Genomic DNA, 25,473 nt, shown 5'->3' with positions numbered 1-25,473 from the left:
TCTTTAACTGGAAGAAAAAGAAGGAGGAAATGGATAGGTGATATATAAGCATTTGAAAGAACTTCACAGTAACAGATTTGGTCTGCTTATCTCAGATTTTAAGACCATAACAGTATATTACTTTCTGAAATGCTAGACTGCAGTTTAAAAGGTAGAACATAATTCCCTGTTGTCTGTATTTATGTAATTGAAGAAGGCATATAATATGAATTATAACACTTGTCCGAAATATTGTGTTTCTTGGTTTGATTTTGCAGTGATGAGCAGCAGAGGGACTATTTAATGGAGAGAAGAGATCTGGCTATTGATTTTATTTTTTCTTTAGTATTAATAGAAGTTTTGAAACAGGTAGGAGTTCTCAAATTGTCCATTAACTAATAAATAATGGAAATTAGCAATGCAAGTGATTTTTGGGATTCTTCTTTCTGTTCGCATCTTTAAGATTATAATAAAATCATGAAATACATCCTGCATGCTTCTTCATTGCTGTCTTTCTTGCATGTGTATGATACATAGCATTCTGTGCTCATACTGACCTTACTTTGCCAAATCTTTGGAGCTAAAGTATTTCTCTTCAAAACTAAATAAACATAGAATGGCTGTCTCATTTTGGCTATTCTGTTAGCTACATGCTGTTTTAACTGATATATTTCTGAATGGATGATATCCCTCAGTAATACTAGTACATGTGTATTTGTTATATTTTATTTTATGTTTTCAGATTCCACTTCATCCTGTAATAGACAGTTTGGTAAATGATGTTATTAACTTGGCTTTCAAGCACTTTAAGTACAAAGAAGGGTAAGGCTTTTTTCATGTAAAAATTCTATAAAATAATACTTTGTTATTTTTGTAATAGTTGTGATTTAAACAGTATGTTTTCTCAGCTGAGAATTCTTTCTTGTGTCTTGCTAGGTACCTTGGTCCTAACACTGGGAATATGCACATTGTTGCAGATTTGTATGCAGAAGTAATAGGTGTTCTAGCTCAAGCAAAGTAAGAAAAATTCAGTATCTTATTTCCTTCATAAATATGACAAAGTTTGCTTGCTTAGCATGTGAATATTCTGATTTTCTCACTTTCTTAAGTATTCTGTAGGAATAAGTTATTTCAGTTCAATGGCCTTCTATTTATCCAGATGTTCTAGAACATAAGCCTCTAGGGAATCACAGGCTTTCTGCATCTAGTCCAGTGATTCTGAATAAATTCAACTCAACTGCGGCAGCATTATTTTTCCTATCTCAGCAATGACGTCTGTAGAAAGCCCAAAGGGCTGAAGAGAGCTGTTTTAGCTAGCTTTTTTGTAGATGCTATTTTTTCTTTAGCTGGCCAAACCTATAAATGTCTATCCTCCTGCATAGCAACAGTGTTAAGGCTCTCTGCAGCTATTTCAGCTCAGAACTTAATGCATCTGCTTCTGAAACCTTCGTCCTTCTTAGAACAGATGACATAAAACATTTTGTGGGTCAGATCTTAAATTTTGAATCTGGAAACAGTCAAACTCAGGATCTCATGTACCCAATAGAGCATCTCGTTGTACACTTAAACCACTAACTAAGCAGAGGATGAATTTTACTGCCCTGATGAAATGCTGTCTCCTGACACTTAGGTGTTGCTGAGGGCGAGTCTCAGCTCTACAAAATCAGTCAGTTTGGCTTGATGTGGGTAAAACAGCTTGAGATTCTGGAAATCATATAAATTCAGCTCAGGTCTTACCTGGGCCTCTAAATTGGCTGGATCAAATGCAAAAGGAGAAGTTGCATCTGGATCCAAAACTTCAGGTTGATTGTCAAAGTTCTGAAGGGCCTTGCTAAGATGTTTCTGTAAATGACGGGCCTCTTCCTGCTAACCTGTTTCTTTCAATTCACTTGGGTTGTCTATCAAAGTGGATAACAAGAGGTTGTTACATGCTACACCCACCACAACAATTAGAATCTTTCCATTTTGACTCAAAAAGGTCAGGAGGTCCTGTTGGATGCTCTTTCCATATGTAATTTTTATGGACAATGTGTCTCCAAAGACACCTTCAGTAGATTCGTGGGGGAGACCAAAAATGATCACAGAGCCCTCTACCCCAAGTTATTGTAGTTGTTAATGCTTAAGTGTTACTGTAATGGCTATTAGGGAAAAAAAACTGAAGGGACAAACTGCCTGTATGAATTTTCAGGGTTATAGTATAAACATTTTATTTTGAAAATATTACGTGTACTTGCAAGATAGCTATCTTCCATCATGGATTTTTGAAAAAAATATTTGAAGGGGTTATTCAAATGATATTGTTAGCTCTTATGTAAAAGAGGTGCATGGTAATAAAATGATTTGAAAGATGTGGTTATCTAAAGGGACTAAGATCATACTGTATGCTTCCTTTTCTCAGATTATTAGAAGGGAAAGAAAGCTAAACAAAAAAAAAATCTATTAAAATACTGAGCGAAATGGTACTTTTATACAACCTAAGTTTTATCTTCTTTAGGTTTTTCCCAATCTGTATACCTTACAATACATTTCAAATATTGATTTTGAACTTTTTGAAACTAACCAATCTGAATTCATAGATTTCCTGCTGTAAAGAAGAAATTTATGGCAGAGCTAAAAGAGTTGCGGCATAAAGAACAGAGCCCGTATGTAGTTCAAAGCATCATCAGTCTTATAATGGGAATGAAGTTCTTTCGCATTAAGATGTATCCTGTGGAGGACTTTGAAGCTTCTCTTCAGTTTATGCAGGTAAAATTCTTAATTACATAGCTGTTGTTTCCCAGACCTTTCTGAATGGGCCAACCTTTATTTTCCATGTAATATTCTAGGAGATTTTCCAAATGTCATTTCCTCATAAACCTACATGCAGCTACTTTCTGCTTGTTCTGAACCCCCTACCAGCTTTTCATCAGTCATATACTTCTAGTCCCTAGGCTCACCCTCCAGCTAGAAGAGGTTTTGTCTGTAGACCCCAGCCCTTCCACCCCACTGTCCCACAGCTGTCCCTTGCCCTGTGTCCATGCCTAGCTGTGTCTCCCTAGCTGCTCACTGCTTCCAAAGTGAATCTTCTAGTATTCACACAGTTGCCAGAAAAGAGAGAAACTTCTAATGGAGGAAAACACTGAGGAAGAGATGCAGAATTGAGGCAAAAGCTGGATGGAGTTTCCTTTGGACGTGTTGTCTCCTTCTACCACACCTTCCTCCTGCTTGCTGTAGAGTGCATTCTGTACCCTCCTGGTTTAAAAGTCACTAGTACAGAACATAGTTTGACTACAATGAATGCTTTAGATTAATAGATTACATAATTTTGTCAAAGGCAAGAAATTACTTCATGATTCAGAGTTCTTGCTGGTAATGTACAATTGGTTTTGTTCCCACCAGCAGGTTTCTTTAGCTTAATCTTTCTATTCTCCTGCTTTTTCTTGGGATCACTCACATGGTTACATGCTTTGCACCCACTCATCCAGTAAAATAAATATTTTATATAAACCTCCATGTAAAGTTTAGTGTATCCATGGTGTAAATGGAGGGGAAAAAAACCCAATGTTAGATGTCCACAAGTAAGGATTTGGCATTGGAATACAAATATTCAGGCATACAGACATACTGAGCTTTTTCTTTTAAGTCCTGAACAGAAAGCACATTCTATTTCAGCTTTACAATATAATCTAAACCATACTTAATTGCATATTTAAGACTTATTTAACAACACAGAAACAGGTAATCTTTTTTCCTACCTTACTCTTAATTATGTAGACACATACTAGCATGTGTCAACTTAGTTTAAGTTATGAAGAGCTGGCAAAATGCCAAAGTAATGTGAGTTCAATGCACTTGACTTGATGAGTGAATGGGGTTCTGGCTCAGCTTTATCCAGTGTTCACTACTATTAAAATCTGTGGTAAAAATCCTATGCAGTAAAACTGAAATTTGGATCTCTGCCTTCCCCTGCTACAATCTCTAAGTACTAAATGAATTCTTACATTTACTACTCTGCATCATAAGATGCACTTGTGCATGTGGGAAAACCTCATTGCTCAGTTTGGTGAAGTACATTTCAACTCTTTGCACAGTTTGTCTGTTTGAGTATCTCCATGCAGTGTTTCACCTAAAACCTCTGTCACACAGTGCTGCTGTAGTAGAGAGATGCTTTCAAAGGGTGAGCTAATTTCAGAAGTGAGCTCCAGAAGAGCCTGTCTTCCCCCAAAGAGAGCAGAAGCACCTCAGGGAGGCTGGCTGGACTGACTGAAGCCATGTGTTGTATAATCCTGTTAGCACACAGGAAAAAAAGTATGCACGATCTGAGGTTTAAACTGCTCTGCATGACTGTGAAGGAAAAATGGTCAGTGGGGACCTTCCTCCTACAGTCAGGGGCTGTTTGGGCCTTGAACCCAGAGAAAAAGTAACTGGGGCAATAGGATTTGTCATCCTCAGAGAAGTTGTACACACAAGTGGGTGGATGCTTATCTCCCCTCCCTCACTTCCCGAGCAACACAGCTGTCTGGAGAGTAGTTCACTGCATGTTTAGGACAAAGTCTGTTTTTATTTTTTTCTTAATCCCCAGATGCAGGCTGGAAATTGTCCTCACATAGCAAATTCCATATTGATCCTCAATATGCAACGAATCCTAGCAATGAAATTCATCCAAAAATATTTACAATAACATTGTTCATTGCCCTGTGTGTCTTAACCAGAGAATTACATTCATTTTTTGGCCTCTCAAAGCATTGTGTGAAGCATTCCCTGTTGACTATTCGTTTTGCCCTTGAAGATACACACAGGGCATGAGGTCAGCCTCTGAGTCCAACTCAATTTTGAGTCCAAAACACCACCAGGCACAGCTGGAGTCAGTGGAGACTTTCTGGATTAGAGTAACAGCTCCTTGATCTTGACTTGTGTCCTGCTTTCTGCTTACTGCAAAATGCAGATTTAGAAGTTAAGAGGCAAATGTTTTCAGTGGGATTTGCAGGATAAAAATAGTCACTGACATGTGATTCACATTCAGCAAACATTCAGAGGTCTTTATTCCAGCTGATATGCAATTTATGTTTCTTGTATTTTTTTTTTAATTCAGGAATGTGCACATTATTTCCTTGAAGTTAAAGACAAAGATATCAAGCATGCACTGGCAGGACTGTTTGTTGAAATTCTTGTCCCTGTAGCTGCTGTAAGTTTATTTTTGATGTTGTTTGCATATTTTTTTAAAATTAGATTAAACAGCTTGTGAAATCGTTTTTTTACTGACATGAAATTTTATTTCAGGCTGTTAAAAATGAAGTGAATGTCCCCTGTCTGAGGAACTTTGTTGAAAGCCTGTATGATACAACGCTTGAACTTTCATCACGAAAGAAACACTCATTGGTTAGTAACTCTAAGAAGCAGAGGTTAAAATTTATTGTCACAAATATTTCTGAGCAAGGCTCTTGGGAAATTGCAAAATGTTTTATTTGCATGTGGCTATAACCAATTCATTTCTATTTGCAGGGAAGATTATTGTGTTTCCAGAAAATAACTGTATTTATTTTACTGATAATACAATCTATATTAGTCTGAATCAAGTATGTTGTCAGCTTCTGGTTCTGTGATTATTAAATGATTAGGTTTTCTCAGAGTTGTTATGTGTAAACATTAGGAGAAGAGGAGAAATAATAGAGTTCACTTCTTGTCAAGCGAGAACAAATGAGGCATGTGGGAACAGCTCTTTCACTGGGCTTAAATAATACATTGTAGGAAGGAAAAAATTTATAACACATACCCTTTTAAATCCATGACTTGGCTACTGTGTAGCTCCCTATTTCATTTTTTTTCATGTGAGATGAACAGTGGCACTGCAGTGTATTTTTGGAATCATGGGTTGATCTGAATTAAATGAGGATCTGAGTCAGTTTGATGCTGGCTGCCTTAAGCAGTCTGTCTCTCCAACTGGGTCAGCGCCTGTCAGCAGTGTGGCATTAGCTAATCCATTTTGAAGTCTTGGACCTTTTAAGTAAAGAAAGTTTGTCATTTATCCTCCCTCATTGTAGGGGAAAGTCAAAAAGACTTCCCTGTTTCCAGTTCTTTCGGCAAATGCTGGTCACTGGCACTAGCGAAACTGCTGGGAGGACTGCAGGAGTGTGCTGGAGCTCTCTGCCTGTTACAGCATTCCCAGGGGACAGTCAGAGCATTCCCTGGGGTGCACTCCTCATCCAGTTTGAATTAGTGGGAGGCTTGAGATGGATTTCTGATTTCACTCTGCTTGCGTTCGTGTGGCTCTGTTCCACTCTATTGAGTTAATAAAACATTGTTGGAACTGCAGCAGGGTAGAGCTTTTTTGTACAGTTTTTACATTAAATAGAACTTCCCAAACTGTGGCCATACTTGCCAAAGTCAATACTACATTCTTGAGAAAGGATTGCACAGCTGGGCCTTTGCATTTGATTGCTTGTCTACACGTAGCACACTGGAGGCTACATAGTTAAAAATGACAAAATAGAATAGATTCTTGTGAGGGTGTGATTAGAAATACAAACATTGCGAGGAGGAGGAGGAGGGGAAAGGCAAACAGTTGACAGAAATAGCTGCAGTGCATATTTCCAGACTTCCAGGAAGAAAGCACACTCCTTAAAGTCTGAACTTGACCAAGATCAGTGTTTGGTGAATCCATGCGCTCACTGTACAGACAGGATGGGGGAAGTCATCTTGCTTCATTTTCTGTCTAAAAGTACCTCTTATGAGCTAGTCATTAAGGTTCTCTTGGTAGTGAATGGAGAGAATTAGGAAATTCCAGGAGATGGTTTATCTTCCCTCCCAGGGATCTTCCTTAGGATGGGCTGTAACACTCTTGGAATGTACTAACCTCTGTGATCCAATCAAATACTCAACTGTATAGTAAGAAAGTCTAATGTGAGAAGATTTCATTTATCCTGTCCCATATGTATTTTGGAGATGAAGATTATAAAAATTAAAATTCATGTACATTTGCCATTTGCTCAAGAAATTAGCCTAGATATGGACAGTTTATGTTATGTCTTAGTGAAACAGAAACTGAGATTTAGAATGTGTTTGTACTTTGAGCTGTGACTGAAGTTAGAATTTAGAGATAATTTTTTAAATAATTCATCTTAAAGTGAACCTTATTTTTTACTAACACCTTTTATGTCCTGGCTGGATTTATTAACATTACAACCAAAACCTTAGTCTTCTTGAAATAGCAGAGTCAGGTTCCAAATCATTAGGTTAATTTTAGCTTATTTTTTAGTGTATCGTTTACAAGTGTTAAAGTAAATGTTGACAAAGAGGCTGGGTTACGGTATTTCAACTTCTGTGTTCTGCTTTGCTTCCTTTTTTTTTTTACACTTCACAAGCTGTAACTCCCAGCAGATCCAGGCATTCCCTGTATTTTAACACAATTCTTTCATGTGTCTTCCGGTAAATATTGTGACTGCAGATTTTGAGGGGTAATAGTCATCTGACTCACAAGTTCCAACAATTTCTGTGGGTTCTGTTGTTATAATAATAAAGTTTAGTTATTTCCATGCTTTTATTTCTCAGTAAACTGGCAGAACTTAGCCCTGGGAGTCTGTAAAATTGTGCCCTATCTTACACTGCTGTGAGTACACATGTGGTTAGTTTTAGATCATCCTTGAAAGGTATCTGTAACAGCTTTAGAGAAGGCTCCTTTTAAATACTACTGCTTACTAATGTGTTTATGTTGGCTGACTTGTGTTGCACAAAATGGAGGGGTTAGAACTTCAAGTTTAGAGTAGCTCTCTTAAGTTAGTTTTGTGTTGTGTAACCATGTAAATAACACTTTATCGACATACATTTCCTGTTTAGGCTTTGTACCCCTTGGTAACATGCCTGCTTTGTGTCAGTCAGAAGCAGTTCTTTTTAAACAGATGGCATATTTTCCTCAACAACTGCCTTTCCAATCTCAAGGTTAGTATCTCGGTTTTAATATTGTGTTCAGAGTTCAGTATGCGCTGTTGATCTGTTGCATAGCCTTTTTAGGTAAATGTGCTGAGTTATTGCTATTATCTGATTCCATACACAACTTTATTCCTGACAGCACAAGTTCTTTAGCTGTACAGGTTTTTTCAATAGCAAAAAAGTATTCTTGGGCCTAGTTTGAATTTCTACTGTTCCTCTAACTCGAACCAAGACTGAGTCAAACACCTGTGAAACAGAAAAAATTGCTAATGGAAGTTAATAGGTTGAGTGACATACCAAAACTGAGCTAGTAGTAACTTGCTTTTTTCACATAAGCATTGAAAACAAAGAGCTTGTTATTGCTTTTTCAAAATGGAACTATTTGTAGGACACTGATTCCATTGCTTGTTTCATTTGTGTTAAGTGTTTGCATTACAAAAACCCTGAACTGTTTGAAGTTTTTTCCTCCATGTAGCCCTTCTTATTCTCTTGCCATATGTTAGATCTTTGAGGTTTAAGGTTAATTTTCCACTGCAGTCTGCTGTGGTTCCCAGGCTGCATGTAGTGCTAGTTATCATTGCTGGTCCTCCACATGCCTTTTACTTTTGCAATAACTTGTGTCCCATGCCATGCTAAAACTGCAGCCCTGTGAAAGGATGGTCCTGTGCCCACCTGAAAAGGGCAGTAAAAGAAACACAGTGAAGTGATTAGAGCAAATGAAGGGCCTCCCTACTGTGTCTCAATGAACCAGTGGTTAGGAGGCTTCTGCTAACAGCAGACTTCAAAATTCACACAACCTTCACATTTCAGCCACTTTCTCAGCTCAGAGGCAAATATCTGTTCTCCAAAAGTTGAGTTCTCAAGCTTATCAAAAAGGTACATATTACATCCTTTTTTGCTGTTGCTTTCTGGCCATACTTCCTCTCTGTTTTAGTGAACCAATTTGTATTGGCTCTCTTCATGTGGATCCTACTGTTACAATAGCTCTTCAGAATGTTCAGTCCGCCCAAAGATTTCTTTCTGCCAGTACTTGAATACCTAACATTCAGTGAGGATGCATTAAAATCATACTTGCAAAGAGATTCAGAAAATAACCTTGTTGGTATTGAAACTAATTTTATGGGGTTTTATGCAATTGTACAAGCTTCAGAAAAGGCAAAGCCAGATGGATATATATATTTTTCTGAAAATTAAGGAGATCCTGATCAATTATTTGAAACCATCAGAGAAATTATAAGAAAAGTTAGTCCTATCTCACTGAGTGAAAATAAAATTGGAATTTATCTTGCAACCTGTAATTCATTGATATATGGTTTAATTTATAGGGCTCTCAGATTAATGTTGTGACACTAATTCAATCTTTAGTTTGGGGAGAGAGTAAGGTAGCTGAATATGTGGCTAAAATAAAAAAGTGATTGGCCACTCCATCCCAGTACAGAGAAAGAGATGCCCCAGCCATTGAAACAATCTTTTCACCAGACAGGTGGGCACCTCAAAACCCAAGCCAAACTCACACAGCTGGAGGAAAAGCTGGAAATCCATCCAGTAGAGGGAGAGTTGTGCACATCAACACCATGAGCTTGGACAAATCTTGCTCATGGACATGTCCTTAATGTCCCTGGATGTATCTTGGGCTTTTTATCACATTCTTCTTAATCCTGTTTCTGCCATACAGCTTACTGATCTGACAAAAAACTGGTCTACTATTTTTTGAAAACTCCAAGGATACTGGTCTCAGCCCTCTTCTCCTCCCTCTTTCTCAATGGCCTTCACAGCTAAGTACCTCATCACTGGGCTATTTAGACACTTGTTAACAGATAGCTTCCTCCTCTGCTACACAGCCTCTTGTTACCTTAACTCAGTTAGCCACAGCCTGCTGTTTTCTTGAAAGCCTTGGAATAAGAATAAATTCTGATAAACGTACTTCATCACTGTTGAAGAAGTAAAATTCTTGGATCTGAATTGTACAAGGACTGACATGATTATACCTGATGAAAAATGTATTGGAAGTAAACAGGTTAATAAACAAATTAAAGGTTAATAAACAAATTGATTGTAACTGATTTTATTATTTTAAAATCCTGCAGAGATATGCCAAGCAAACTTTGGCATTCCTTTTACTACTTATTCTAAACATATGTGACAACCATTGTATACTGCTATAATAAATGAAAAAATTTATTCAGTTTTCTGTCCATATAAAACCTTATTGCATAAAATCTGTTGTCAAGGAGTTTGATGGAAATTGGGGCCCAAAAACAGTGTTTCCATTCCTAAGCTTGTGGTAGATGCCGCGTTGAAAGTTGAAGTCATCTCCCATATTGCTGGCAAATTGTCTTCCTGTCATTTTGCAGGACCCAGACCTATACACATTCAGGAATTTCTGATGGCATCAGTTGCAGTTTCTTTGATCAAACCGCAGTCTTTGATCTGTAGCTCAACATTTGTCTGCCAAAAATATCTCAGATTTTTGCTGTGGAGATTTGCCCTGTAGGCCAGGCAAACCTTATCTCAGGTCAAAGTGTACTGGACTCCTGCAAAGTTTAACCCAGCAGATGGCTCAACATGTGGGAGACCATCTGATTGGACTGCACTTACTTGTTTCTTACAACTGCCACAGAAACAGAAAACTGCGTATGACTGAGCAGACCCAAAGACAATCCTGTACTAGTTTCTAAAAATAAACAGCCATCCAGACAGATAAACCAATTCAGTCCAGCTGATCGCAGATGCCATGTTAATTAGGCCTGCCTAAGCATCCACTGATTTTTGTCCTTTCACTTTTGAGTATGTGTGGTACATTCTTTTATCTGTTCTTTGTACCAAGCCTCCACCATAGGGCAACAACTTTTGAATTTATGTAATCTACTGAATAGTTTTTCTTTTCATAGTCAAATTTTGGGGGTTTTCAAACAGAGATTTTAAATTGTAACGTGTATCTAATTTAACTAACTTGATACTTGGGTTTTTCAACAACTTTAGTAGTAACAGAAGCAGGTTGGATGCATGAGCATCCTACATCTACAGGAATGGAGCTCTGAGCAGTTGTGAGGCTCTACTTTTTTGTAGCTTCATTATCAAAATGCTGAACATTGTCATCCATTAAGTGTAAAACTTCCTTGCTAATTTGTACCTGAAGTTTTTCTTATGTGATATGTTTCTATAGAATAAGGACCCAAAAATGGCTCGAGTTGCACTGGAATCTCTGTACAGACTACTGTGGGTTTACATGATCAGAATTAAATGTGAAAGCAACACAGCTACCCAAAGGTAAAGTGCTTTATTTGTAATGAAAATCCATTGTAGAGTGGATGTTGCAAGTGAAGAGGTTTTATAGTTCTCCTGAATTCCTTCAAACTGTACCTATTGTTGTTGCAAAATAAGAAATTCAACTGTACACAGCAAAATATTCCCTCTTGTGGCATTGTCAGTTATTCTGTCACCTATGAAAATTGCTGTATAAAGTGTTTCTGCTTTTGGAAAAATTAGAAGTAACTCCTTGTTCAGTATAAGTTAAAAATACTTTGGTAGTGGCCATTGACTGGTTAATTTACTTGTAATGTAGTAATGAAATAAAATAATTACACTGAATTTGTAGCAATGGATCAGAATAAGACACCCCATTACATTTTTACTTCAAAGGAAGTTTTTTCTGGTCTTTCTAGATGGAGTGTCATGAAGATCTGCAAGGTCCAAAAATGTCTAATGTTCATTTTTCTTTTGCAGTCGACTTATTACTATTGTCACAACCCTTTTCCCAAAAGGGTCCCGTGGTGTTGTGCCAAGAGATATGCCTCTAAACATCTTTGTGAAGATAATACAGTTTATTGCACAGGTATGGGAGAGCCATGAGTACATCTTTCCATATAATGAACAATTTATTTTCCCAATAACAAATTAACAAATAAGTAAACTTCTAATGAGTGAATTTTTTACCACTCTGCTGACATTATCTTTCATGCAGGGAATTATGAAATTATTATACTCTGAGCTGGGGCAAACTTCTTTTGAACAACAGGTTTTGATTAACCTCATTCCATTGAAAATAGATTAAAATGTGTTCACTTCACTCACATGTAATTTTTGCCAGTTTTTGAAATTTCCAGCAAGTCAAAAAATGCATTTGTTGACACATTTTGATTGTCAATAAAGTTGAAAATAATAGGCCATGTTTCATCCTGATGCTGAATCATCCCTGGTGTATAGGACAGTAAGTTGCACTGCTTTCGAAGCAGTAAGTCAGATGTCAACCAAGTTCAGCATGGAGCTGACACATGTAGTTTTCATCAGTTCAAATGGGAACTGCTAAAATAGACTAACCTGCAGTAGTGGAAGTTTCATCTCTTTTATGACTTAAATTCAGAAAATTTTCCCATTGAGCTAAGCACTTAAGCACATACTTAAAATCTCTGAATAGCAATGAAGCAAACAGATGCTTTAAATCTTCCCTTAACTATGCCATCTGTGAACAAGCTCTTTTTATGTAAAATACTGTGTTAGTGCCATAATTACTGCAGTTTAAATGAAATAATTAAAAGCTTTATTTCCAAAATGGATCATTTTCTATTTGAATGCTATACATTTGGGATTTTGTCAACATAAAGCATTGTTAAAAGCTTAGATCTGATAATATGTTCTACATACTTCTGAAAAATCAGTTTTTCCATATATTTAAATAAACCCTGGTTAAACTGGTTTTCAGCATTCTGTAGCCTTAATGAAAATAACTAATAGAAGTGAGCAGCTTACTGATTCGCAGTATTTTTGCTATTTTAGGAACGTTTAGATTTTGCAATGAAAGAAATTATCTTTGACTTCCTTTGTGTTGGAAAACCAGCAAAAGCTTTCAGTCTCAACCCTGAGGTATGATGTACATCTGTGCTTTTTTACTTCTCTCTTTTTTTTTTTTTTTTTTTTTTTTGTGCTACATTTACTTCCTGGTTACATTCTAAGCACGCTTTCACCTTTGTCCTGTTTTCAGGCAAAATATTGAATCTGATTTATTGGTAAAATACATCTGTGAATTTCTAACTGTAAAATGTCACATTGTTTATGCCTTTCTGATGTTTTCTCAGTGAATAATATCAGATGTGAACTTGTGCAAATTCATAAAACAAAAAGAAAAATATAAATAAAACTATTGGTTGCAGTATGTCCTTAGCAGCAGTACATCTGCTGTTGTTACATGCAACGCCATAAACTTTATTTTAATAGAACAATAATTTTCTGTAACAATGTCAATGTTTTTCAAAATAGTTTTACTGAGTACATAATGCAAGAAAGCTTGAGAAAGAAAACACTTTAATAAAACATTCTAATAAAAATTTATATTTCTAAAATGAAAACTCTGACCAGCAAAACTCCACTGGTGTTGGTATCATGAGTCAGCTTCCTAGTGTTTTATCTAGAGAAAACAATCAGAAATTTGGAAAACTTTTTTTAAAAATCTAAATATAAATAAGTACTAAGAGAATAATAAATTGTCTTCAGAATATACAATTCATTCAAATTTTGAAAATATTTTCCTTTGAAAATTAAGAAAAAATACAAAATAATTTGTGATTCTCTCATAAAACATGTCTGTATTAATCTTGCAGAGTTAAACTGTTGTATCCGTTCACTAAGATGTTAAAATAGAGTGATTGACTTGCACAAATTATATTTGCTAGAAAAATGTGGAAAAGTAGATTAAACTTTCTACTGTCAAAAGCAGGAAAAATGAAAGGCAAGCTTTACTTTGAACACAGCTTTCATCTTTCTGTAGCAGAGTAAAAAAGAATGAAACAGAATTTTTGAGCGGGCAGTCCTCACCATGCTCTGGGTCAGCCACCTGCAGCATTGACTGGCGAAGGTCCTACAAAGGACATTTTGTGTTAGCCCAGCTGAGAGGGGGTGGACATAGTCCTTAGCTTCTTGTTGAATCAACATCTGAAGTTTTACTGTATCTCAACAGCATTGTAAGTCTGAATATAAAGACATTATAGTGCCACTTTTTTATGTACATGGGCTTTAGCTTTTTGAAAAAAAAATCCCTATAATCTGTGTAAATGTATCTCTGGGAGACTGTCTGTAGGACAGCCTCTTAGTTTTTGGAACACATTCCAGAGAAATTGAAAACATTCTAGTATTTCAGTCACTGCAATGCAAAGCTTGCAAGTTTTCCTCTGGTGCGTTCCCAGAAGGCATTCAGATCACTTAGATTCAGCTTCCTGATATTTTCACATTGTAGTTTTGGCATTGAGCATCATTCCAGACTTTTCTCTCGGTATGATTAACCCTGGGGCCTTTCAAGACAGTTATTGATCTTTTTTTTCATAACAGATGTAGGTCATTTATGTTTAACTGAAGGTCCATTTAAGATGCATTGCTACACTACAGATCACATCCAGGTGTTTTATCCTGAAGATAAAAAGATAATGTGCTAATGCAAATACTTAAAATTCTGAGAGGGGAGAGCACTGCTCACAGTGGAGATAAGAATTCACTATTTATTTCATGGGCAGTTTTTGTGAAATATATCAGACTAGTTAATCTAGTGAAGATACAGAAAAAAATGCCAGCAAGTACATTCTCAACATTTCAAAGCGAATGAAGAATATGAGTAGAATATGATTATTTGATTATGGAACTCATCCATCTTCTAAACTTCACAGAGAATGAATATTGGCCTGAGAGCTTTCTTGGTAATTGCTGATAGCTTGCAGCAAAAAGATGGTGAACCACCAATGCCAGTGACTGGAGCTGTCCTTCCCTCGGGAAACACTCTCAGAGTGAAGAAAACATATTTGAGCAAAACTCTTACAGAAGAGGAAGCTAAAATGATAGGTCAGTAAGAGAATGGACGATTCAGAAACTTGTGTGAGAATGGATGTGAACATGTTTTCAGCACTTGAGCAGAACAGTTTATTTTTATTAAGTATTTGATTTATTTTTGTATTGTAAGTATTTAATTTATTGTGTGTTCTAGTGAAATGTGTGGTTCAGTTTGACAAATGCCACTTTTTATAGGTTATTCTGAAAAGTCCTCTGTTGTGCTTCACAAGAGGTAGCAGCCCTGTATTCTGAGAGAGGTTAAAGACACAGGTAGTCTTTAATCTTTCAGTGCTGATAGCTATGTTTATTCATGGATATTCATCCTATTAGAAACAGTGCCTGTGCTCAAAGATGGACCAGTTCTGAAAACCATCAAAGATGCCATTGGTAGCCTCATTTTAATTGCAGTATCTTAAACTTTCAAAATGGCAAAACTTTTAAATGTAAAATAATGTTGTAGTGATGCACCTAAGTTAACAGCACTGCTGTCTTGGGCTTCAATGTAGAGCAAGAATCCTGTGCTGTAGAAGAGCCTCTCTATCATGCCCTGAAGGTGCTTGGTTTTGTTGGCAAAAAAAAAAAAAATATGTTGCTCCCCTTCACACTTCATTAAGTCCCTAAAGTTGTGTGAATGAAATGAAGTCTACACCAGTGGCAAAGACCTGTGTTGTACTGTGCTAGATCATTGTAGTAATATCAAGAAAATAAGCAGTGTAAGGCCCACTGCTACTGAAGTATTTAAAGCATTTGAAGGATTTCAAGATAGTATTTGATAACAAATGTTTGCACTATTAAATTCTTGTATTAGCCATTTCATTGCGATTTTATGATCCAGTATTCCAGTTTCCATGTATAATACATAAGTGCTCCTTTTGCAGCAGGCAACATATTCTGGTTTTGGATCGGGGTATCATTAGTAGTGGAATATGCTATCTTATGAGGAAAGCATTTTCTTACTTCATGCACCACAGCATGAGTAAGCAACTTTATTTTTCAGAATATATGTATATATATATATAAATATCCCAAATTATACAAAACCACATATTTTTGCAGGTATGTCATTATATTATTCTCAAGTAAGAAAAGCTGTGGACAACATACTCAGACACCTGGACAAGGAAGTGGGTCGGTGCATGATGCTTACCAACATACAGATGCTTAACAAAGAACCTGAAGACATGATTACGTGAGTGCTAAGGAACACTAATTCCCATGAAACATGCAGATGTAATTTTGGAACTTTTTCTCTATTTCTGTCTATCATGAGTCATCAGAGAAACAGCAAGAAACAGGAACATTTAGCTTAATTAGTATATACTTTGAAAAAATGTTCATGACAAGTCAATTGTGCTTCTTTGAATGCTGCAGTGTTTGGAACTGAAGATGTTCTTTATGTAGGTAAAATCATGTGTGAATCTGAATCTTATGGTTGTTTAGATGGTAGAAGTAGAATGCTAAAGTAGAAAACCTGGCAGCCTCTGCTCACAACATTGTCTCAGGGTATATTTGCATCGCTGAACTTCAAAATGAATGCAACAAATTCTGTAAATCCCTATTATTAATAATATTCAAAAATTCCCTTTGCTTTTCTTGCCTGTAATCAAAATCAAATCTTAATTAAAAACACAAGTAATCTTTTGATAAGGCTTGGATTTAAGCAGTATCCCACTGGAACAGAATCAAACCAGTGTGCTTCAAGCTGTGTTGAACAGCACCATTTTTCACTTTCACCCAGAATTATTAGTGAGGGAAGTTTCGTGGAGAGAGTTCTGGTGAGGTGAACATTAAGTAGAGGTTAGAGACACAGACATCATCCAATATATGCAGAGCACAGATTGTAGAAGTCTCAGCTGTAAGGAGACCTTGCATATCTTTCCTGTTAGAGCAGTAGACATGATCATTATTCTAGAAGAGAAACAACCCCTGGGAAAAAGTTTGAGATGTAATGAAAAGGACACTGCTCTCTTTGAGGTTTTTTTTCATTTACTGCCCAAAAAAGTCAACTTGCTAGGAGTACTATGAGTGATAGACTGACTCCCTGGTACAACTGAGACAATCTTCATGTTTTTGTTCCTCTGCCCTTATTTGTTGCAGTGCCTCTAGGTGGGACTGTAAACTGTGTCGCCAGCATTGTCTTACTTTTTTTATATTCATAGCTATTATTACTATCCAATAATATTTCATTTTTTTCTTGTAGTCCTACCCTGTGTCCTGTTCAGTTTTCACCCCCAGTTTTCGTAACCATTTTGGGTATTCAAGCTTTTGTGGTAAGGAAAGCAAGTTTTGAAACTCACATTTTATTCCCTAGAGATAATTGCTCAGTGAAACCTTGGGCACTAAGATAAGTGTACTTAATCTTTGCTATAAATATCCTTTGGGTGGTTTTTCAGCATCGCCAAAATTTTGTTTATTTTTTAGAGTCGGTGAACAAATAGACTCAAAAGAGTTTTAAATTTTAGGATGTCTTAAGATTTGGTAGTAATTTTTGTCATAAACATGAAGATTGGAACATTTAGACATGTAAGTTACTGCCTTTTTTGTTGTATTTTATATCCAAATGAGCTCTAATTTAATACATACACTTGAAAGGCAAACGACATTATAACACATTTTAACTTGTTCTTTCAAGGGAAAAAATATCTGGGATGCTTAATTATCGGTTGATCTAAAATCATGTGAACTCACAAAAAACATCAGTAGCTGTTACTATCAGGGTTGAAAATGATCCTTTCAGAAAGTGCATTGTGGATATGTGGAAAAACCAACATTGTTTTTATGTAATTGCTTCCCTTTTGTTTACAGAACTGTATGCTTCACTGGAGTTACATATTTATTTTGAATTCTTATGGGCTTTTGTTGGTCGATATCACACTGTATTTATGTACGTTTTGAAGTTACTGCTTTTGTCATAGTTACATAAAGTTTATGTGTAAACTGTATAAAATGAATACCACAGTGGTATTTTTATTAACAAAAAATATAAGAATCTGAGGGAAGAAGCTAGGCAGTGAGCAGACATTACATTGCAGATTCTGGAATTTTCTTTGGCAGTGCTTGTTTCTAGACAATATTTAATTACTGATCCTTTAAGCATTTATTGTTGAAGTAATAATTGCCAGTATGGAGAGTCCTATTAAAATCCCGAGTAAGAAACGTCCTTTGCATCCGGCGCTGGGGTATGAATTTCAATACTGGCTATAATTACTTTCCAACATTTACTTAGAATAGGGCATGCATTTTTCTAAAATACAAACCTGTCCTTGCAAGTACTTCAAAGGCTCCCCTTGCCTCCCTCGCGTGCTGTGCCTGGTAGCTCAGATGGTAAGTTGGGAACTTGAGCCTGAGGTTTGGATCTTCTCCTGCTACTCTTCTGAGCAGCTGATAAGCCACAGAACACCCACAGATTTTATATTTATAAATTATTACTCATTTGGCTTCAGAAGAGTTTCCTCTCAAACTATTATTTTACAAGTCTCCATTTGAAATGCACAAACTTTGCCCTTGCTAGGGTCTGAGCATAAGGAAACTCTGCAAAGTTCCTTTTCTATTTCAAGTCATCAAGGAAGACTTGGTTTGCCTGCACATAAAATTCCCAATGGCACTTTAATGTTTACAACTTTAAAAATATAAGATCTTGCACTAGTTATTAATCCAGCTACTATTATTTGCTTTAGTGATAATAGGTGAAAGGGATTTGTTTATAATTCTCAGTGAGTTGTTGTATTTTACTCCTTTTCCATTCAGCTGCTGACACCTTTCAAGTTCTATCTGTTAGAATACAGACATAGTGAGACAGAGGTAATTAATCATGAATATAGTTTCTCCCAACTGTACCATTAAGACAGTTAATTAGAAATACATCAACATTTTATTAATGTAATATATATCCAAGCTGATAAGGAGGGTGTTAAGAGACAGTATGGTAATCACTACAAAACTGTCTTTAATCTTAGAATTAAATAAGTCTAATATCAGTTTATGCCTTTTCTGTATGCACTGAACTGTTCTCAGTGTAACTCACTGAAATAATGAGTACAGAAAATCTTCTTTCAACCTGCATTGCATCCAGGCTTTCTCTGTGACTGAACACAAAAGTAAGATACCCAAATGCAATGTCCTCTGTTGCGTGGAGAGACAGAGTAATGTTGTAACCGGGGCAATGGACCAGGGTGCAGGAAAACTAAGTTCATTTTTTGTTTTGTCACTCCATTTCAGTGTGGTGTTACATAGCTTACAATGTCTCTTTTTCTCCCCCTCATTCTTTTCTCTTTCTATTGGAAGCATATTAAAAGAGGAATAATCTTTCTCTGCATGTTTATAATATAGTCTCTAAATAGGACCTTACTTTTTTGATCCGTCCAAATCATATTGCAGGCTAATAATCAATAATATTGTGGGAAAAACTGCACAGTTTGAAATGCTGTTATGCTTTGGTAATTTCCTCTACACCCATCATAGATAATAGATGATTGAGATAAAAATGAGCAAATAAAAAAATCCACCCTTTGGGGTCTATCTGAAGGACTTATTTAATCTACAGACTTAGCAAAAATGTTGAAAACAAGTCAGAAAACAACTGCATCTGTTTTGAAAATAATCAACAGCTGAAACTTGAGCTACTTTTAGAAGATTCATGGACTTCCAACCTAGTGTTTGGTTCACGCTGAACTTTGTGCTTAATGATTTTCGCAGGCTGTTAGGGAACAGTTGTGCCATTCCACAGATTAGAACAGCCTTAGGGCTGCTAAAACATGTTCTAGCTGATAAGAGTTGCCAAAATGCTGTTATCTCTGGCAGTGATCAACAGAAACTCTCAGACCATACCTACCTCTAAATTACACACTTTTTCAGTATTAAAAAGTATCATTATGGTTTTCCATAGGCTTGTCCTCTGTTGGGGACAAATCTCTGTATCTTCAGTTGTGTTATTTGCACTTGTTATACATCCACTATTTTCTTTATACAGCTGGTGAAATACAGCTCCACTATGATGGAGAACACCCCAGCTCTTTCCTGATTGCCTCATCCAAAGCTTGCATCATATAAATGCTGATCTTGACGGAGGAATCTTCCTACAGTTTACCTCCTTTTTTATGTATATGCCAGTTCCTCTCAGAGAGAAGCAAATGAATCATTAATAACTGATTTTCCAAGTAATGTGTAGATATGATGCATGAAAAATGTCAACATCAAAACCATTTATTCAATGGAAAAATGTATTCATGTTTCCTTCTTACTTCATTATAGTGCCTAGCTGTCCATCCTGATGTTTTCCGTAGGCCCCTGGCACTTTAGATGTGGATCATTTAACACAGTTCCTTCTTAAGTTTAGTCAAAATTCTCTTTTAATTTTTCAGTGGTGAAAGAAAACCAAAAATTGATCTGTTCAGAACATGTGTTGCTGCTATTCCTCGATTACTTCCTGATGGAATGTCAAAACTTGAGTTGATCGACTTGCTGGCAAGGTAAGCTGTACAAACATTGACTGCTCCAGGGGAACAGTGTGAAAAGCTGAGCCACAGAATTAGACAGAGATGTCCTAGCACCTTTTTTACAGTTTTTGTGGTTTTATTATGGTTCATAATTTTAATAAAATGTTGGTATGTCCTCCAGAACTCATTCCCTCAGTATGTAGGTTACATGATATTCGCTGTTGTTCAAGAAAGTCACAACATGTTACTGTTTTCTAACTATCACAGCAGTCTGATTAACAGGAGAAAGCATCTTTTCTGTGTAGTGAAAAAACAAGGAGATACCGGTTTAGTTTTGGTTTATGATTCCCACGTCTCTTTGTTAAAATAGAATGTGCTAGACGTAGTATATTACAAAAACCTTTTTACATTATTATTAGCATAAAATTAAAAAAATACCAGTTTAAAAATATTATATCTCTCCATTTAATTTGTCTGAGTAGACTTCACTCAACAAGGTAGTCTACCACATGGCTTCTACACCACTTAGGTTTCAGGACTTGTGGCAAATAATTGTGATAAAAGGTGCCAGTCAATACAGACAAGTCTGTTATATTTCAGTTCAAGTATCCAGGACCAAGGTTTCAGCTTGTGTTCTTTATGTAAGTGGATTATGATATTAAATTGAACCAAGATGGCTTTGCAGCATATTGCTCTCAGGTAACTGTGGCAAAGCCACCCTGTTCTTGCTCTTCAGACATCACAGATGTGAGACTGGCAGATGTGGGAACCAGAAGCCTAGATACAAAACCAGTTTTTTCTGTTCTATGAACAACTAACTCCCAGTGATGTGCTAAAACAATTGATTCCGGTAGTAGTGGAGAGTGCAGACAGCCAAACAAGCCAGATTATCAGCCAGCAGTAAGTGTGCTGTAGTGCATGGCCAGTTTGATTTCCTTGTGTGCACGTTGTCTGCTATAAATCACCTATGGGTTGTTTTAAATCATTGCATTATTAAATTATACAGATACCTTATTAAACAGTTGCATCAATTCTGCTTAAGGTAAATTTAAAAGGACATGTTTTCCTTTAATCCAATCTTTTAACTAGAGTTCTATCCTGATTAATGGCCTTAACTGAGCTGGTATAAAGCACGTATCTATTCAGGTCACAGTTCTTCAATCACAGGATTGTCCAGGTCAGACCTGCCACTACTCTTAAGAAAATTTGGACACCAGTGTGCATTGCTTTATAAATTAATGCTACCCTCCTTAAGTCTCACAACTGTCAATATAACCACTGGTCTACCTTTATTCAGTCATCAAACTTCATTCAGAAAAGGTCAGCTGTGATTTTAAGTATTTCTTGGGTAATTGCCCTGCGGGGACAGTGCAAGCCATAGGTTTGCTGAGTTATCTGACTCTGAATGTGAAAAGAAGTGAGATGTCAAGAGGAGCTGAGGGAAGCTTCTCTAGAGCAACTTCAGAAGCAATTACATGCTCCGCCTTTCCCCAAGAAGGCAAACTTTGGAAATCTGTTCTCCTCTCCTACGTGTAGTCATGCTACAGCATTCTTTAGACATTGGCAGTGTTTTAAGTCATATTCCTGAGTATGAGCAAGGGGATCACAAATTAGGTAAAATAGGTAGGTACATAATAGGTTGGAAAGCAATTAACAAGCAGTTTATGGTTCAGAAGACATATAGAATAGTGTTGAAACAACTGGGTAGGGTCTCAGTATTGCAAAGCAGGATCACAAACTGAACAGATACAAAGAAGTGATGTTCCTATGAAAAGACAAACCTTATTCACATGTATAGGTCTAGAAGGTTTTCAAAAATTTCTTCTGGTCTAATCAATATCAAGGATGCCTGATTTGGAGAACAACATGCAAGCTGGGACACTGTAGTTGAAGAAGAGACTAGACTGACCAGAGAACAAGGGGAAAAAAGATAAATTAATTGAAAAAATTAAGTCTATTTAGCCTAGGAAAGCATGAACTGAAAACTGTCTTCAAAAATATACCTTCAGGGAAGAAAGTAATTAACTGTTTAAAGAATTAATACCTGGCCAAGACTTCATGTTAATCACCAGAATGCATCAGCACCAGAGCTGTTTCTACATTCTGTATACTGTCCCATAAAAATACTGTTTATTTGAGACCAGACTGACTACTTCTCCCAATTTGAAAGTGTAGGCCCAGAAGGTAAGCATCTGCAGTTCTAGAGAACACTGCATTACAATACTGTGTGTTCTGGGTCAGAAACTAGACTCAATACAGGGATAAGAAACTAAGAAGAGGTAAGATTTCAGTTTCTCCCTGGTTTTTAAAAGAGCCCTAGAAGCTGTTCTGCCAGGGATTTCCAGGAGCCTGTGCTGTTGAGATGGAAAGCTGTTAAATATTTTCTTTTCACAAGAGATAAAGTTACGTCTTTGAGTTAATTGGTTCTTGTATTCACAGTTTGGTTTGAGTTTTTCATGCTCAAAACAGATCTGTCTTTTGATGGTTTTCAGAAGGAGTCTGTAAGTCAGCAGCTAGACTTTTTTTTCAGGACAGCTGCATTCAAATTATAAACCATGAAGCAGATGTCAAGTATACACTGTACCTTTTGCCCTTTCTCTGCCCACTGCAACCATTCATTACAAATTCCCTAGCAGGTCTTAAATTTAACTGACTAAAGTGCAAACAAACTTGTACTTGCTTCCTGCGCTGCCTGTCATACAGTGGTAGTACAGAGATGCATTCTTAAGCTCAATTTGAATTTCATTTTGTTAGATAGTGCCACTGGGCAGTAACTTGGGCTTAGGAGATGTCTTTTGTATCCTCTTCTCTGTTATTGCTTTGTGTCATTGTGAATGTCATTTCATGGGTGACTTAATTGTGGTCTCGGAAGGTTTTGCTTGTTTATCTGGTTTTGGCATTTCAAAAGGGAGACAAAAATGATTGTTTCTTATCCCAACAAAATACTGTGTTTCTAAATAAATATAGAAAGTCACATGCTTATTAAAGCATAACAGTTATTTTTGGAGTCATACTCACCAGGGGTGAATTTTCATGGCAGTTGTTTTCTTTTCGCTTAAATAAAATGTCCCCTGCCTCCAAATTAGGCAGCTATAATGAACCAGATTTTTTATGAACCACATCTCATCATACGCTTCCAACTGAATGGACTTTGGTTCCACTCCATTTGCTATTTTGGGGTTTTTTCTCCTAGCTTTCTGTCCATTTCATTATAATGAGTCCTTCTTTTCAACTGTGTAGATTAAATGTAGATAAAATACTTTGAAAATGAGTTCTAACACACTACAGAAAATTACAGTCTCATGGGTAATTAAAACAAAATACATCATAAAAGGCAATGAACCAAAAATTGCAGAACACACTAATCTGAATTTACTTTATTCTGCCAACTTCTAACACAGAATTGGTTTGATGATTTCTGTGTCAAAAGAAAGTGTAATTTTTTTTATGTTGAGGACTTCAACATGATGCAAATAAAGAAGAAAATAAAATTTGAAAATGGGATCTGAAATGTCACTATCTTTCAGAAAGACTTTGAGGGTGTTCAGTGTGTTTCTAAAAGTATAGAAAGTCTTGAGGCTGTTTTCTGCACTTCCTCATCCTAAGTTATTTAAAACATAAAGCAATTTTTAATTCAAAGGCCTAATTTTAATTCTTTTGAAGATTTGCTTTCATTAATTGTCAAGATTTGCATCTTGGCTAAAGATTTGTTTTAACTGTTAGCTGACCTGTTGTGACTCTTTTATTTTTATATTTCATGTTAAAAAATAAATGCATGAATTCTGAAATTATGTATTTATTTCTAAGCCTTTTATTATCATACCTACATGGAAGTCACTGAGTTATGAATAAATAAAAAATATACTGAGTTTGAGAAAAGTTGCCAAATTATGTACTTTAGAGATACCCTGTTTTAGGAGGGGAGCACACTTCTTTTTGATCCATGAATATCTTCTGCTGTAGCAAGAATTACAATATAAAAAACAGATCAAGGATGTTTATTGTGGTCAGCAATAATGAAACCATGATAGCATCGTCCACCATTGTCAGCGGGAATTTTCCATCACTTTCATGTAGTGACAAACATTCCTCATATCTTTTATTATCTGACATTTACTTTTACTTACAGGCTGTCCATCCATATGGATGATGAACTTCGACACATTGCACAGAATTCTCTCCAGGGCCTACTTGTTGACTTTGTTGACTGGCGGGAGGATGTACTCTTTGGTTTCACTAATTTTCTGCTACGTGAAGTGAATGATATGCATCATACCCTTCTTGATACTTCACTGAAGTTGCTGCTACAGTTGCTTACGCAATGGAAGCTTGTCATACACACTCCAGGAAAAGCTTCTGAGCAGGCCAAAACCAGATCTGCAGAGGTATGGAATCAAGAGATCTGTGTCCTAACATTTTTACTAATTGAAAGCAGAAATTATGTTCCTTGATACTGCTGTGGTTTGTGTGTTTTGTATTTACTCACCTGAGAAGAATTCACTATGGAAAATTTTTTTTTAGGTAATTAGTTCACGTGTCTTTTGAGGACAGCCATGTCCTTGTGTAATACAGCAGATGTTGTTGTTGAGCAACATAAGAGAATGCATGTCAAACTGAAATATGCACATCAACAAAAGCATATAAAGGGAAATATGTGTATGTAGATGTGGCAGAAGGACATTTTCCCAGGGCTGAAACAGATTGATAATGCTAGTGGGAATGCTGTGAAGAGTGAAGTGCATCTTCTTTTCCCTTGGTTGATTCAGAAACATCAAAAAACCTGATTGTTACCGTAGCCTGCTGTCTCCATGTGTTACAAACATTTCTGGGAACTGAACAGCTTTTCTCCTGCTTCTCCCATCTGCACTGTCCCACAGATATTTTCATTATGAGAACTGATTTTTAGGCTTCTAGTCTTCTAGACTAATCACACGGAGTATGTTTTCCTTTGGGCAAACAAGATGTGTGTTTCATATCACAGAGGACCATTAATTAATAGGTGATAACAGGAGCACATACAAATGTAGAAAAGAGAGTTCTCACATACTTTTCATTAAATATTGTTACACTTTACTAGTGGGGTTGGGTTCTAGAGGCCACCTGCCTAAGGTGTTGGCTGCTACAGGACCAAAGAAGGACCAGAGGACATGCTATCTGGAGTAGAAAAAGTGTGGTGTTCACCATCTGACTGATTCATTCATTCATTTTTTAGTGGAGGGTGAGAAAAAGTGGGTAGGTTAATTGAAAATAATAAGAAAGGATTTGTTCAAAGGACTCTGCTCATACATTGCTTTTGTGGAACAAAAAATCAATGAAATTTCATTTTTTGAGAGAATATGTC

At 36.4% G+C, this 25,473-nt stretch overlaps 1 protein-coding gene across 1 annotated transcript in view; it reads left to right on the top strand.

Annotated features, from left to right (window-relative positions):
• FRY (FRY microtubule binding protein) overlaps positions 1-25,473 on the top strand; it is a 159,360-nt gene that overhangs the window by 54,690 nt on the left and 79,197 nt on the right. Inside the window, 14 exon segments of the mRNA XM_030954500.1 lie at positions 258-348; positions 722-801; positions 916-996; positions 2,556-2,724; positions 5,051-5,143; positions 5,239-5,337; positions 7,792-7,893; positions 11,051-11,154; positions 11,611-11,719; positions 12,661-12,747; positions 14,538-14,709; positions 15,754-15,886; positions 20,058-20,165; positions 24,262-24,517. Coding sequence (XP_030810360.1) covers positions 258-348; positions 722-801; positions 916-996; positions 2,556-2,724; positions 5,051-5,143; positions 5,239-5,337; positions 7,792-7,893; positions 11,051-11,154; positions 11,611-11,719; positions 12,661-12,747; positions 14,538-14,709; positions 15,754-15,886; positions 20,058-20,165; positions 24,262-24,517 — 1,684 coding nt within the window.

The sequence above is a fragment of the Camarhynchus parvulus genome, chromosome 1 (genome assembly GCF_901933205.1).
Source record: "Camarhynchus parvulus chromosome 1, STF_HiC, whole genome shotgun sequence".
Taxonomy (NCBI): Eukaryota; Metazoa; Chordata; class Aves; order Passeriformes; family Thraupidae; genus Camarhynchus; species Camarhynchus parvulus.
The sequence above is the reverse complement of the archived record's forward strand: the minus strand, read 5'-3'. Positions and strand labels throughout refer to the sequence as shown.